Source organism: Chlamydotis macqueenii, chromosome Z (genome assembly GCF_036417535.1).
Source record: "Chlamydotis macqueenii isolate bChlMac1 chromosome Z, bChlMac1.mat, whole genome shotgun sequence".
Lineage (NCBI taxonomy): Eukaryota > Metazoa > Chordata > Aves > Otidiformes > Otididae > Chlamydotis > Chlamydotis macqueenii.
In genome coordinates, this window is record NC_141593.1 from 79,518,543 (window position 1) to 79,534,067 (window position 15,525).

Here is a 15,525-nt window from a genome sequence, read left to right on the forward strand (position 1 = left end):
CTTGACATGGCTTGTGTTGCTTCTAGGTGCCTTACCAACTTCCAAGAATCATTTATTGACTCTTGTAAACCTTCAGGAAGAGCACAAATTAATACACCAACAATTATTCATCAAGGCAACTCTTGAAAAAGGCAGTAATTTCTTAGTGGAATGACTGAAAAGTTGAATATAATTTTAACTTTTCGAGTTAATTCCTGGGAAAATTTTCTCAATCCTTTTACAATTAAGGAAGTTTAGGGAAGTTGATATTTGGCACGAGCCCATTACATTTCCTCATTTCTTAATACATTTTTGTGACACTGTACTTAGTATGTATACAATTTTTGTTGTGATAGTATATTCCTGTATTTGTTTTAGAATGTAAATATATATGCATTCCACACCATCCATAAACTTCAGTGAGCACATAATACATTCGGTTTAATGTAATTTGCACTGTTCATCACTGTCATTTGGACATAACAATAGCAGTAATACAAGTAAAAAAAATAATTGCATAACAGTTTATTCACTGTAGTGCATTGATTCTTTTGCAGGAGTTTCTTCTTCAGGTGCCGCTGTCTTGGATAGTCAAGGATATGAAGCTGTTCTGACAATAGAAGCTAGTGATGAACCACATGGAGTCTTGAATTTTGCTTCCCCATCCAGGGTAGTTTTAATTCCAGAGGAAAACAAAACGGTTCACCTTTTTATTAACAGAGAATTTGGATCTCTAGGTCTGTATAATAACTCCAAGAGAAAGTTCTGTTTTGATAATCACTAGGCAAATGAATGAAAGCTATGACAGGGATGCTGGAAATTTTGAAAAATCTTGGATACAATTGGTATATTCAGAACTTTTAGGCTGCTTACTGCAAGCTTGGAAACTAAGTTTTAAGTAAAACTGGAGCCATAGCCCTCATTTCCATAGCAAGGAGTCTGGGAGCTGTGATGTAACTAGTTGGCTATTAGGGTAACTACCTTTATGTCTAATGAATCTGTCTCAAATTGTTAGTCTCCCCAGGGGAAAAAAAAAAAAAAACAACCTATATGAGAAAAGGAGCTTCTGTAGAATGATCATCCCCACATATTTCCCCTCTAAACTTTCAGAAGCTGGTGACTTAGGAACATCCCATGGAAAAAGTTTCATTCAGACTGAATTCAGTTTACATCTCCTTTGAGAGTTTCTTATTCCTTTAAAATTAAATTTGTCTTTTAACATCCATAAAATCAAGTTGTACTTAATTCCATAATTCCACAACATGCTGTGTGCAAAAGTATTTTCTTGTGTTTGTTGCCTGAGAATTTCAACTGTGCCATAACGTGCAATAATTTCCTATTTAACTTTTTAGACTATATTTAGACCTCAGTGATAATCCCTCTTAGTTTATTTTGTTATATCTGTTTTGAGGTGAAGTGATCAGTTACAATTAATATTCAAGATCTGTACACACCACAGATCTGTAGAGGCATTTTAATGACATTTCTATGTTTTCCCATTTCTTTTTAAATATAAATCGGTATCTAAACTACTTTTAGAACACTACTCAGGAAACTAATGCTTTAAGGTAAGAATCCATAGTAAATGTAAGCTCTCTTACTTAAATTAAAGTCCATAATTATTTATTAAAACTGAGATTCTTTTATACCTCACATTTTATTTCATACAGACTAGCTTTGAATTCCATCTGGTCATTTTATCGCCAGGATAAATTTGCAACTTTATCTCTTTAAATTTGCAACTTGACTTACCCTGGCAGATAGTGAGACATGCCTTTATTATTTAAAAAAATATGTCTAACTTTTTCTTTTGGTAACATTTGTCAGTGTGTCCTCTAATTTTTATTCTTTTTTTGAAGTCTATGTCAGTATGCCTCGGAAGGACACTAGATTTATTAAGCTGTATTTCCCAGCACTGTCTTTAGAACCTTTCTTAGATATCAGTTGTTCCTGAAACATTCTACTTCCCTTGGCACCAAACCAGATATTAATGATACACTAGATGTCCCAGGTGATATTTAATCAATGTAATATTTGTGGTCCACAGCACCTCAAATATATGAATACATTTGGTCCTAAGGCTTTTTGAGTCCTGTGATGCTGGACAAATCACCAAAGGCTGGACTGAAGCACATTAAAACGATAATGAAGTTCCATTGGTTCCAGATGAATCTTTTAAACCTGTTTTGGAGTTAGGCTTTTCATTTTGTGGATGAGCATTTGATCTCTTTTCTTTGTCTATTCCAGTGAGCATTACATAAGAATTTTTTAAAAATTATATTTTTTTGTCAAAAATTAAACAGGTGCTATCAATATTACGTATGCCACAGTTCCTGGATTGCTCACCTTAAGTAATCAGACGGAAGGGACCTTGGCTGAACCAGGAGCTGATTATGTAGCTGTTTCTGACTCACTGATTTTGGAAGAAGGAGAAACATCAGCTGCCATAAATATTACTATTCTGGAGGTAAACTCTGAACCCTTTCATTCTATATGGATCTGCATGACATCAGAAGAGGAATATTTGGAAACCTCAAGCTTGCAAGTTATGTATTACTTGAAGCTATATATTTCATTGTCATTTAGAAAGGTGATTTTTATCTTAGTGGTAAAATCACAGAAGGACAAATAATAATAGAAAGCAGCTCCACCTACACATAAATGAAATTTAGCTGTCTCCTTAAGGTGTTTCTCTCTGATACTCAGAGCAGTGTAATTGATTGTTTGCTACAGACTCTTGCTTTCTCAGTGGTTGGAGTTTATGCCTTTAAAATTGGGCAGAAATTTATTCACAGGCATAGTTTAGTGTCACCACAGAGTCTTTTTAATGAAATTCAGTGTCTTACTTCATAATTCATTCAAGATAAAGAATTTTACACCCAATAAAAGTATTTTATGAAAATGGAAAAATAAGTTAATTCTAGTGTTGCTATATTAGAGACTTCTAGTGTGTTGCTTTTCGGTGACTTCTGTGACAGTTTCTTAAAGGAAAATTAAAATAGGGTGTACTGAATTTGTGTTTTGCAGGATGATGTGCCAGAGGTGCAAGAATTCTTCTTGGTTAATTTAACTTCAGTTGAACTCATCATGAACCATTCAACTTCATCCCCACCTAGGCTGGGTAAAACAACTTCTGCAGAATTATCTTTTGTTTTCATTTTACATGCGTTGCCTGCAGATTATATTAGTCTGGCATATTATCATTACACCACGTACTTGCCAACAAAGCCAGTATGAAACAGTTTGTTCTGAAAGAAACATTATATAATATCAAACATGTCAATTATTACACTTCTTATGTTTTTAAGCTCTGTAAAAATTGTAAGGCAATTTTCATGGACAAGTTAGTAATTAACAGTTAGCGAGCAGAACTATCTGAAGAGTTTTATTGGCAGTGTGTTAATCTGATTTTCATTTCCAAGCACATAATGGAAACAAAAATGTTAAAAAAAAACACTTTATGTGATTACTTTGTTCGGTCTTTTAAAAGTCTTTTTTTATTACGCTCTGTCAGATTTACTTTTAGGCGTTATATCCTATGATTTTCCTACTCTTGAACTTCATTTATCGTTGCTTAGTTAGCTCCTCTTTCTGCTTGTGAATTCAGTAGCGTAGCTGCTCTTGGCTTTGTGGATTATCCTGTGGTACTACAGACTTGTTACACTGATTATTTCTAACATCTTTGACTCTTTTCCCTTTTCTTTGCATGCCTATAGAAGTAACAGAGTTAATTCGTTACAGATTGAAAGGTAACTTGCAAGACTCATTGCTGATTTGTAGAGACTGAGCTGTGATTAGTCAAGTCTAAAATCTAGAACGTAAAAAGAGTAACATATAAGTACAAAGGATTTTTCTGAACTAAATTGTGCTGAGTGCATAGTCTCACCTTCTGTTGTACGGGATTGGCGGTCTCTTTGAATCCTGAGCATTCATCCCTGCTGTGATATCTGCATTGGGTGAAAAGTACTTAGGATGAACAGATAATTATTTTAACCCATGTGGCCAAAGATACTCCTTATTGTAAAATGTCACTGCAAATTCCGTTATCAGGCTATTTTCTGATCTTGTTTTCCCTGTTGGTGTCTTTTGATTTGTTATGACTGACAATTTAACTCCTTCTTGGTGCAATGCATTTGTTTAGGACTCCTAGCAATACCATACCCTATGCATGATACCTGAAGTATTTCTAAATGTCTAACATCAAAAGAGATGAGTGTTCTGCACGTGATACAGACATGTGCAGTCAATCCTACACATCTGGAATATATTGATTGCATGTGCTGTTCCTGTGATGGCCATGCGTGCAGTATGTGGAGTAAGTCGGGTGTGTCTGTGATGTAGGGTTGAACACACTGAAGTTAAGTCACCTTTATTTCTGATCTGAGGCTTCACTGATAAGGAGCAGAAAGAGCAAGATAAGACAGTTCTGTTGTTTTCTCCATGCTCCTTTTGCTGCCATCTTCTAAAAAGGTGGAAGAGAGTATAACTCAATACAAAAGTGCAAGGAATTTAAAAAAGAGGAAAATTATTGACAGCTGAGAGTGATGAAAGGAAAAATAATAAACTTAATGGAACAAGAAAGAGCTAAGCTAGGGGAAGGAGGCAGGAGGGCATCAGGGGAGGGGAAGGAGGCCAGACATGAAACAAGCGGTTGAACACAAAGTTTTAGAGATCCTGGGTGAGCTGGTCTGACCATGACACAACAAGGGAAAACGCGGGTTAGGAGTGAAGCTGACAGGTCTGTAATTGCTAGCACTCCCTCTGGATTTCTAAACTTTAGTAACATTTCTGCTGTTTGTGATCTTTTACTTTTATTCAGTTTTATCTGAATAGAAAGATATTCCTCTAGATGTAAATATAGCATATGTACTGCAGACTCAGTGGACTCAGTTTGGTTGTGGACATTGTCATTCTTTTCTCCATTTCTTTTTAAGTCTCTTAAAAAGTAAGTTGAAGTAAATCAAGCTTGTCATGTGGTGCTTCTGTCTGAACAAATTAAGGCACTGTTTTCTTAGAAGAATCAAGTTTTGACTGTCAAATTCTGGTCCCAGAAATTAGTAGGTATTTCTGGCGTTAATCTATTATAGAGTATTTTCACAGTGCAATATATACAATAATCTTTCAGATTTATTGTTAAGATACATATGCCTTTATGAAGCAATAGAATGTTGCAGTACATAAACAGCCTACAAATAAATTAATAATTCTATATTTTTAGCAGAATCTGAGGTGTGTGCTAGTAAGGTTTCTGATCAGGCACTGAAACATGAATAGGAGATGTAACACTGCATCATTTGTTATTCTTTCTTACTCATTTTCCCTCCCATATTCAGAACGGCACAGTCTGCAAAATGTTGAATGTTGTTATAATAAACACACACAATGAAGATAGATTAAGATTCCATGACAAACCTTGCTTTTGGTATTTCCTATTTTTTCTGTGCTGTGTTTTGCTTTCTAAATTTTCTTTAATCTTTTTGCATGCATTATTAAATGTAACAGTGCTAATTCAAAGCTCTGTGTTGCAGTTCTAATAGTAAGATACTAAGGACCGATTTTTTTTGAGCCTTTCCAATTGTCTTGCCCACAACCATTTTCTCATCCACATTTTGGAAACAAAAATTTTGTATTTCTTCTACAAAACTGGTAGAGATTTAAGAAACACTTCTGTCATTCTTGAAAGGAATGAAAACGGACTTTATTGTTCTTTCATGTTTTTCCTTCTGTTTTCCATTTTAGATGTGGAAGGTTTGGCTTCTCAAATTATTATTGATGCTAATGATGGAGTAAGCGGAGTAATTGAATGGGAAAGTGCCAAGTAAGTCTTGTCTCCTTGAAGAACTCACTGTGTCAGTTAGTGATTGATGTTGTCCAATTATTTTAATTTTCAGTTCACAGTAAAACTCCTATTAAAAATAGGGCCAGATCTTTGAGATGGCAAAGCATCATTTAATTCAGTAGAACTGGAAAATGTAAGATAACTCCCACACTGAAACCCAACATTTGCAGTATATTTTCTCAGAAATCTTTGACTACTATATACTTTTACTGCTGTCCTTTTATATTGTGAACTTACAACACTCCCCTAGCCGTCATCCAGTATTCCAGCCTCTGCATCCGTGTAAGCATACCCACCAGAATCTCTCAGATCTTTTTCCCTGACTAATTTCCAGGAGCTAGGAAGAAGGCATTCATGAACATAGACAGGCTTAATCTGCCACTAATAAGCAGGGAAAAATCACAGCCTCCTGTAGGAGGCTATTCCATGCCTATTCCATTTAGATAGGAAACAAAGGTTAAAAGGTTGTATTAGACAATTGCAATGATGATGATACTGTAACAATGCATTTTTGTTATAGGGCAGAGGGAATTATTTGAAAAATATAACAGCTATCTACCATCTTATTTGAAAGAACATGCTCAGTGAGCACTGAGAGTTTTTCTTGCTTTTTGTTTTAGTTTTGAAGTTAATGAATCTCATGGGAATCTGACAATAATGGCATACCGAAACAGAGGATCGTATGGCAATGTGTCTGTATTTTTTTATGCCCAAAATTTGGAGGCACAGTTGGGTTTGGATTTTAATGTGACCTCAAGGGTAAGAAGCAAATTCTAAATCTAGTTATTTTCATTCCTTCACCTTCCGCAAAAGAATGGCTTATTTATTCTGCCAAATGATCAGTAGTGCAGACAGATTTTTCAACTTGTTTCAATTACTTTGGTCATCTGAATAGAACAAAATTTGTTATCTTATTTTACTGTTTCTTTCTTTTTTAAATATTGAAATAGTTTAAAATATAAGACACATAGTAAACTTTCAAACATCTGTCTCAAACACAATTTTGCTTAGACAAGAGGATATGAGATTTCATATAAGGTTTCATTTTTTTGCAACAGAACTTTGAAAGTAAATTGCTCTTACTTGTCCTTGGAATGTGCTGAACTTTTTTTTACTTCTGTTTCAATCAATTTATAAGGGACATAGAGATTATAGCTCTTCTTGCCACCTCTTCTTTCCTATTTAAGACAATTCTGTTTACCTTAGTTTAAAAATTTTGTGTGTATTAACAGTTTTTAAGTATTCAATGCTTTCTGTGTTTCAATGCTAGACTCTTTTTTTTGCTGATGGAGAAAGGAATAAATCTGTTGTTGTTACAATTTTTGATGATGATATTCCTGAAGGTGATGAGAAGTTCCAATTAATTTTAACAAATCCTTCTCTGGGGCTTGAATTAGGGGAGAACACAACAGGTAAAACTTTGGTTTTATGTTCTCATTCTTTGGAATTGTAGTGTAGTAATTTTAATTTAATTCTTCTGAATAATCACATTTCAGAAAATACCATTGCCCACCTATGGTAAATCCTTACATTTCTTTGTAAAGTTCTTAAACATCCCTATGAAGTCTATGCCGTTAAAAAGATAATACGTAAAATAAAGTATCAAAAAGTGTAAATCTGAGCTTTTTAGTAAGAGAATCTAGATTCTTCCTGTCTAGAAATCTTCCTAGATAAAGTAAAAAGACATATTTTCTTAAAGTAAGATCATGGACATAAAAGAATTATATATACACTAAAGGACTACTGCATTTGTATTTATATGTATTTTTTGTTTATATGTACAATTACCTTTTACTATATTAATTAAATAATATTTCCATTATTTATTTCTCAAAAGCCACAATTACTATACTTGCCAATGATGACGGCCATGGAGTTTTGTCATTCAATAATAGCGATCACTTCTTCCTAAGAGAGCAAACAGCTCTTCACTTGATGGAAAGTGTTGCAGTATTAAATATTATTAGAGAACCTCCTCAGGGGATATTTGGCACTGTGACTGTTCAATATCTTGTAAGTGAAATTAATTCTTCAGAGGCATCGGTGGATTTGACCCCTTCTCAAGGATATATTGTGCTGGAAGAGGGAGTCAGATTCAAGGTAATATGGTAGTTATTACCAAAGAAGTGAAAAAAGGTTTTTTGAAATTGTTGGAAAGATTTCAGAAATGTCTGTGTTTTTTTTTCTTGTATTTATTTTTTTCTTATATTTTCCTTCATTCTCAGAGAAAATTCCATCGTGAGATTGGGAATGCATAAAAATTAAACATGTCTTTCTGTGGATATTTCTCTCTTTATGATAGTTTAGGTAAACTGAAAACAAAATAATGGACATATAATGCTTATGTATACATAGGAACATTTCTTTCTATGTATTCAGAATGTAGCTGAACCACAAACTTTGAAATGAAGTGATAATTTACAAGTATATTAACAAGTAGTTAAGGTTGAAGTAAAAATCCCATCCTGTAATAATTCAACTGGTCTGAACTGAACAGAGTATGATGTAACCAATACGAAACCTGAACAACTCTCAGAGCCTTAGAAATAGAAAATTACTTATTCTTCTGGGAGTATGAAGCTCACTGCCTCTGTACTGTCCCCACAAGAATGCTAGCTAGAAAATGAGCTACCTTCAGTTTGTCAAAGCCTGGCACTTCTTAAGTTTAATGGCAGGTTTGTTTATTTATTTATTTTATTTTTCCAGTGAAGGTTAGTCTGTTATGTCTAGTGGGGTAGAATCTGAAACAAACCATTCTGGAGACACAGTAGTTTTCAATTTCTGATCCTTAAATGCTTTTGGAGCTGTAGTGCTGACCAGTGTAGGAGATCTGTGGAAAGTCAAAGCCTTCTAAAACAGTTTCTAGGTATGGTTTATTGCAGAAGTAACTGGAGTTCTAAAAGGCTCTAAGCTCCAGTTTAGTTCCCGATCCATCATTACTAACTTTTTTTTTTTTTTTCCCCTATAGCAAAGCTATATGTACCTCTGTAACTTGTGCCTGTTCGGGTAGTGGGAAGGATGACAGCTCCAATGATAGTGAGCACTCCTACCTCTTTCTAGATAATTCTCTGTGAATTTGAGACAACATTGAGAGGATCCTATTCTCATCTACAGTGGTGCACTAGAGGGAAAGAAGCATCATGAAGGGAGAGAGTATTTCAAATATCCCTCTATTTCTTATCTTTTTTTCCCTCTTTCTTCCCAGCATCAATTGTGGAATTACTCTGTTGACCTGGAGATTATTTAGTTGCAAACTGAGATAAATTTAAACCAACTTGACTGAGCTGTGTTAGTGTATCAGGTAGCTTTATGAGGACTATGAATTCCCAAGGAATGTCTGGAATAAGTAGAGAGGAAAAGTATGAAAAAAAGGATCAAAACCTATTGTGTTTCAGAGAATCTTAGGGTGCGAAGAAAAAAAAAGGAGAAGGAAAAAAAAGCAGAAAAGGATATGCTCATAGTAGTGTTGCACCAATGGAGGTCACCGAGTGAATAACTTTAGAACCTCAGCCTGAACCATCCTTGCCTCACTTCTGTCCTCTCCATTTCCCAGAGCTGCCGTTCTGCTCCTGTACTATCCAAAGCCGTACAGTTACAGTTAAAGGACGGAAACAGTAGAGTTTCTGTCATCATTAGATGTCAAGTCTTAACAACTTCCTGTGCTTATTTTCTTGACAGACACTGCATATATCTGCGATACTGGATGAAGAACCAGAAATGGATGAGCACTTTATTGTCACCCTGTTCAATCCAACTGGAGGAGCCAGACTAGGCACCAGAGTGCAAACTATGATTACAGTATTACAGAACCAGGCTCCACTAGGGCTTTTCAGCATCTATCCAGTTACTAATAGGTACTAAACACTGATTCAGTTAAGAGGAGATTTTTCATATTCAGTAGAGATGTCATCTCTCTGCAGTTTTGTATTTATTAATCTCTGTCAGGAAATTAAGCAATCCAACTGTAAAACATTTGTTGTTGTATCTGACAGATACTTTTGCTGCTATACAAAATAACAGAAAAACACTTAAAATGAACTATTCACATTAGAAATGTCAATTTCTCTATGGAATTTTTCATAAAAACAGTAATTCAGTTGTCCCTAAATATTCCACTAGTAGTAATCCATCTTAAGAGCTCCAAATGTCAGATCAGTGCCCAGGAAGTCATACATTTTATTATTTATTTTAGTTTTAAGGTTTGTGTAAACCACACTTTCACTCAGGGCTGTTTTTCAGAAGCAAGTGAACCATATGGAATGATATTTTCAAAAATTATTCCTCTTAAACTGTACAGCTGGTGTGTTAAATTTCAGGGTGTTTTAAGATTTTGTTGAATTTCCTGTGATTTTGCCGAAATCTTGCGGTAAGAAACATTAGACAACTTTAATTAGTGTGGTTATCAGTCTGTCCGATAGCAAAACCAGTTATTAATATTTTCTTTTTATTTCTCTTGTATATTCTCCACTGGAGTTGTACTGTAAGAATCTTATCAGTATATTGTAAAAATAATACATTTTTTCTTTATTTTCATGATTCTCACATTTAGGACAAATTTCCTCATAATTGAAGAAGCCAACACTACAGTTTATTTGAAAGTTTCACGGAGTAATGGGCTTAACGTGTCTGTGAGTGTTGAGTGGGAGACATTGTCGGATACTGCATTTGGCATCAGTACGTTCACTTTATCCAGGGTGTCCACTGCTTTTGTCACAGCAGAGATAGCAAGAGACTAGCCAAACATACAGGAGATGTAACTCTGGAATGTAAATTCACGTATTTAATCATGATCACATTAATTAATATTTTTCTGAGCATGTCATAATTCATTAGATTAAAAGAGTTTAGCTGCTTAAGGGTCACCTTGTCATCAGCCATTTCTGCAGATTTTCAATAATCTGTATTGCTCTCCTTGCTCAAATTGCCTATGCATCTTCCATGTGCAATTGTAAGATGTGAAGAATACATTTATTGCTTAACTCTCGTTGTATCCTCAGTACTATAACATTTCTATGCATTTACACACACTTACACCAAGTATTTAGAAACAACTTCAACATTTCTGATACTAGGTCTGGTTTTGGCAAGTAAGTAATGAAAATGGTGTTGAAAAAGACCTCAAGAATAAAAAATATTTTCTTTTACTGTATTGCAGGGGGCAGTATCAGTGTCCTGTCTGTCTTGCAAAGTTTTGTGGAAGAGTCAGCATCTAGCTGGTGTTTCTTTACATCAGGAGAAATCCTGTATGGTGTTCTGTTGCGTACACCTCCAGCTACATTTTCTACTGTCTACCAATGGAAAGGAGTTTTTGTTCCTGTGGAGGTAAATACTTGCTCACAAACATCAAACACGCTACTTAATAAAGTACTTAAGTCTCAGTCTTACTTTTTATTGCTCTCTCAGAATTTCAGTATGTGGAACCCTAAAAGCTGTGTGTCTTTCCAAATCCGTTCTTCTCCCTACCTTGTGATTACTCATGGAGGGGCCAGGCAGGGATCCTCCAACAACAGTGTGTTTGCATTCATGCCTGGACGCAGACTGTGGAAGGTAAATCTATTTTACTTAAAAAATGGTAAAATAATGGGCTTAGAAAGGACCTCGGGAGGCCCTCCAGTCCAGCCATGTTTTAGAAAAAAGCACTCTCTGCCTAGCTAGTTTGGGGCCCTAACACTCTACATAATTTCAATGATGTTAGTTTTTACACCTGGGAGGGGTATAGCCTGTAGAGCAGACCCAGATTGGCCAAAGGAAGTATTCCATACCATAGGCATCATGCTCAGTATATAAAGGGAGTTAGGCAGTGGGCTGTTTTCTGTTTTTTTCTCTTGCTACTGAGAATTGCTCCAGGGGTCACTTTCAGTTCTATTCTGTGATTCCTGCTCGAGATGGGCTGTGTTGGTCATCAGGTGATTGGGTGGTGAGAAATTGTGCATCATTCATTTTGTATATTTTATTATCCCTTGATATTATTATTATTTGATATATATATAAAATTGTCTCCTCCTTTGCTACCCTAGTAAACTGTCTTTATCTCAACTCTAGAGCTTTCTTTTCTTCCCAATTCTCTCCCCCACCCCCTGGGGAGGGGGAGCAAGCGGCTGTCTGGTACTTAATTGCTGACTGAGGTTAAACTACAACAGTAATTTTGTATATTTTATATACAGTTTGTAAGTGATTTTGCAATTAAAAAAATATGTGCATGTATCTATAAACATATCACTTGAAGTTACTTCCAAACACCATTTTTGTCCTATTTCCCTGACAGATACAGACTCTCAATATTCTGGATACCAGACATGTGAAACATTTTGCTGTGGGTGAAGACGACTATTTGATTTTTGTGAGTCACACAAACAGTTCCAGTTCCATCCAGGTTAGAATACACTTGTCTCCCCTGGCTTTGGTGTGGGTAGTTTGATTAGTTTTGAGTTTAAAGTACGAATGGGTAAAAGAACTGTAAGTATATCCTTCTGGAAAAAATACTTACTTTCTATTATGGATTTATAAGACTTAAAATTATAGACTTGTCTAGCAATACTGTCTGCATAAACATATAATTTATATTTGGTTTGATTTTATTGGTAGTGTTATTTGTATTTTGAAATCTAGCATGTTAAAGACCTGTAAGAGTAGAAGTAGCTTCTGGCCATAAACCTGTTCATCTAAAATTACTTACAGGTGTGCTTCTACCTTAATGTAGAGTCCTCCTTAGAAAAGAGGAATTCAGTTCTCTATAAGTCTTCCCCATTTTTCAGCATGACACTTAATTTCTCTTCTCTTCTCTTGGTGCTAATTATGAATATATAAAGAAAGAAATATTTCATGTTTCCACAGATTTTCCAGTGGAATAAGGAGATATTTGTGCTGCATCATCAACTTCCACTTTACGGAGCTCTGAACATAGCCTTGTTTCCTAGAGGAGGTGCTATGTACCTACTAGTTTCTTTGTCAAATACCAGCCAGAACATGCTCTTGTACCAGTGGCTGAATAATGAGTTTAGGAACCTTCATCAAGTACCAGCAAAAGAAATAAAACATATGGAGACCTGGATTTCTGGATCTGATATCTATTTAATTATTGCGAAAGGTATTTACCAGAAGACAAAAGCTGAGTAGTGTATAGTATAGTATAGTATAGTATAGTATAGTATAGTATAGTATAGTATAGTATAGTATAGTATAGTATAGTATAGTATAGTATATGCTGGCCTGTTTGGTAGCAAAGGCATTTGGCGTAAAGGAGTTTAGATCAGGATTAAAGTATTACTGATGAGTGACAATTCTCTGATAAGCGTTTTAGCAAAGTAATCTCCCTTTTGTCCCTCAGAAAATGAAAGCATTGTGTTTGTTCTCAAATACTTATAAAACCGATGAAATATTTTCCCAAGAACAATAAGAAATAATAACTATTCATCTAGCTGCTGATTGCATGCTTTCTAACTTCTGAGCTTTGTGACGTGCAAAGGTAATTGGTCAACAAAGTACACGTGTTTCATTACAAATGTGACAGGCATTGTTTTGACTACATCCCTACACCTACTGAGAAGTTTATGTGGCAGTCCATAGGTTTCTTTGCAATTGGCTGTTGCCTACTGGCAATGGTAGTGTTCTTACATGCGTATGTGTGCAGAAAAACACATCCCATGGAGATCAGTCGTACTATGGAGTTATGCAACAAGTAAAAAGGAAAGGATGATAGTTGGTCTCACTTCATAATTAAAGCTGCCAAACTCTGCCTTTTGAATCATAGAATGGTTTGGGTTGGAAGGGACCTTCAAAGATGAGCTAGTCCAACCCTTGGTATTCAGTTTAACTTACAGGCAGCAAAATAATGTAAGTTTTGTAATTTTGCTCCTTTGTAGAATCTGGAAATTCATCTGACATTTTCATCTGGGAGACAGGGCAGTCTACCTTTAGACACTTCCAGTCTCTTCCAATCTGCGCTGTAAGAAACATCCATGTTTTCATACCTCCTTCAGGTTTAGGTAAGACTTAAATGACAACATTTGTTAAAATCCTAGTTTATAATGCTAGAATTGGAGAAATACGTTTGCTCATTTTTTTTTTTTTAATTGTTTATCAGACTTTAAAAGTTACTCTAATCATTACACTACCAGGGGCATTTCTGGCATTACAGGGAGAACTTTCTTTTTTCTCCTCATTGCTCCATGTAGTTCACATCCTCCTGTCCAGTAAGGACACAACAGCACTGTATTTTTGGAACTCAGAAGAGAACCAGTTCTCCGTAATGCTGGAAGCCCCATATGCAGATCATATCACTTCGGCTACTGCAAGGTCTCTGAACTCCACCAAGAGCTTGATTGCTCTGTCCGTAGAGTCTGACTCCCAGATTTATGAGCTGACCACTATCTCCAACCAGTCAGATTTTATACCTAGGTAAGTTTTTTTTCTGGTTTATATAGCTTTCTTTCAGCTCTTGCATTTATTTTTCTGTGACACTGTTTTTGGAACAGTGGAGAACATTATGTAATTTTATGTGTGATGTGCTTATTAACACTAAAGAGAGTTTTTCACAGGTAGGTTTAAGACGACCTAAAGTCAAACAGCTTCACAACTGGCTTTAAAACATTACAAGTAAGGACTTGCAGTTATGACTTGATTTTTTTCAAAGCTTTTGTGCAGGATAAATTAAATTACTTTCATAATTAATTTCAGTTACTCTATGATCTATTGTAATTAAAAAAAAAAAAACAATAAAAAACCCACAACCTTTAAACCTCAATTACTTCCTCAGGTATATAAACAATAATTCCAGCTCCAAAAATGCTCATTAAATTTACATCAGTGCTTTCAAAGTTAATTTATCAGCTATCCTCAGTTTATAATTATTTGATGTGTGTGTTTTTATGCTAGTTCAGGTGAATTGGTATTTGAGCCTGGGGACATGGAAGCTGTGATAGCAGTCAATATCCTGGATGACATCATCCCAGAGGAGGAAGAATGCTTCAAAGTGTGGTTGAAAAACCCTAAGGGAGGTGCAGAGATTGGTGTTCATGGTTTTGTTAACATAATTATTCCTTCTAATGACAATGCCTACGGAGTCATTGCATTTGCTCAGGTAAAACTTCTCAGGTAAATCATTAAAATATGTATATATAATTTCTGAATAATGGAATACAAACATGCTAAAACTGTAAACTGGAGCATGTAACAGGATTGTTTTTCTAAAGTCTTGTAGCAACTTGAGTTAGGAAATTTTTGACGTCTGTTTAGCGTTGCTATGTGATTATATAGAACACAAGGTGGTAGAAAAGAAGTTCCACAGTCTGTCCCTAAAGTGAGATTTTTATAATCTCATTTACGTTGACACATCAATTTATCAGCTTGGTTTTGCAACAGCCTAAAATTCAGTTTTCAGATGGCATATAGGATATCATCATAGAGGTTGCTACCAGTTGATTAATCAAGGCAATTAAGTAAACAAATCCGAAGATCCTTTTCCCTTGAAGAAGATAATGATTTGGTTATGTCACAAGATGAGCCGCTCTGCCAGAATAAAATTACTTCTTTGTAAAAAAATATCAGACTGAAGGTGTTACTTGGAGTGGTTGATTCTTAAATCATCAAATGCTGTACAAGTTATCTAGACAGATATATAGTAAATGAATACTGAAGATACAAAGCACGAAACAGTCGTTACTGAAATGAAATGCTACATCTGAACTTGTGTGAGGGGGGTGAATAAT

At 35.2% G+C, this 15,525-nt stretch overlaps 1 protein-coding gene across 1 annotated transcript in view; it reads left to right on the forward strand.

Annotated features, from left to right (window-relative positions):
• Nucleotides 1-15,525, forward strand: part of ADGRV1 (adhesion G protein-coupled receptor V1) — a 279,169-nt gene that overhangs the window by 72,163 nt on the left and 191,481 nt on the right. The window contains exons 38-54 of the mRNA XM_086771404.1: nt 537-716; nt 2,283-2,446; nt 3,007-3,100; nt 3,699-3,728; nt 5,719-5,797; nt 6,439-6,577; nt 7,089-7,230; nt 7,656-7,918; nt 9,497-9,672; nt 10,368-10,492; nt 10,974-11,140; nt 11,222-11,365; nt 12,084-12,191; nt 12,653-12,905; nt 13,681-13,803; nt 13,993-14,215; nt 14,693-14,897. Of these exons, the coding sequence (XP_086627530.1) occupies nt 537-716; nt 2,283-2,446; nt 3,007-3,100; nt 3,699-3,728; nt 5,719-5,797; nt 6,439-6,577; nt 7,089-7,230; nt 7,656-7,918; nt 9,497-9,672; nt 10,368-10,492; nt 10,974-11,140; nt 11,222-11,365; nt 12,084-12,191; nt 12,653-12,905; nt 13,681-13,803; nt 13,993-14,215; nt 14,693-14,897 (2,615 nt within the window). The remainder of the gene's footprint in view (nt 1-536; nt 717-2,282; nt 2,447-3,006; nt 3,101-3,698; nt 3,729-5,718; nt 5,798-6,438; nt 6,578-7,088; nt 7,231-7,655; nt 7,919-9,496; nt 9,673-10,367; nt 10,493-10,973; nt 11,141-11,221; nt 11,366-12,083; nt 12,192-12,652; nt 12,906-13,680; nt 13,804-13,992; nt 14,216-14,692; nt 14,898-15,525) is intronic.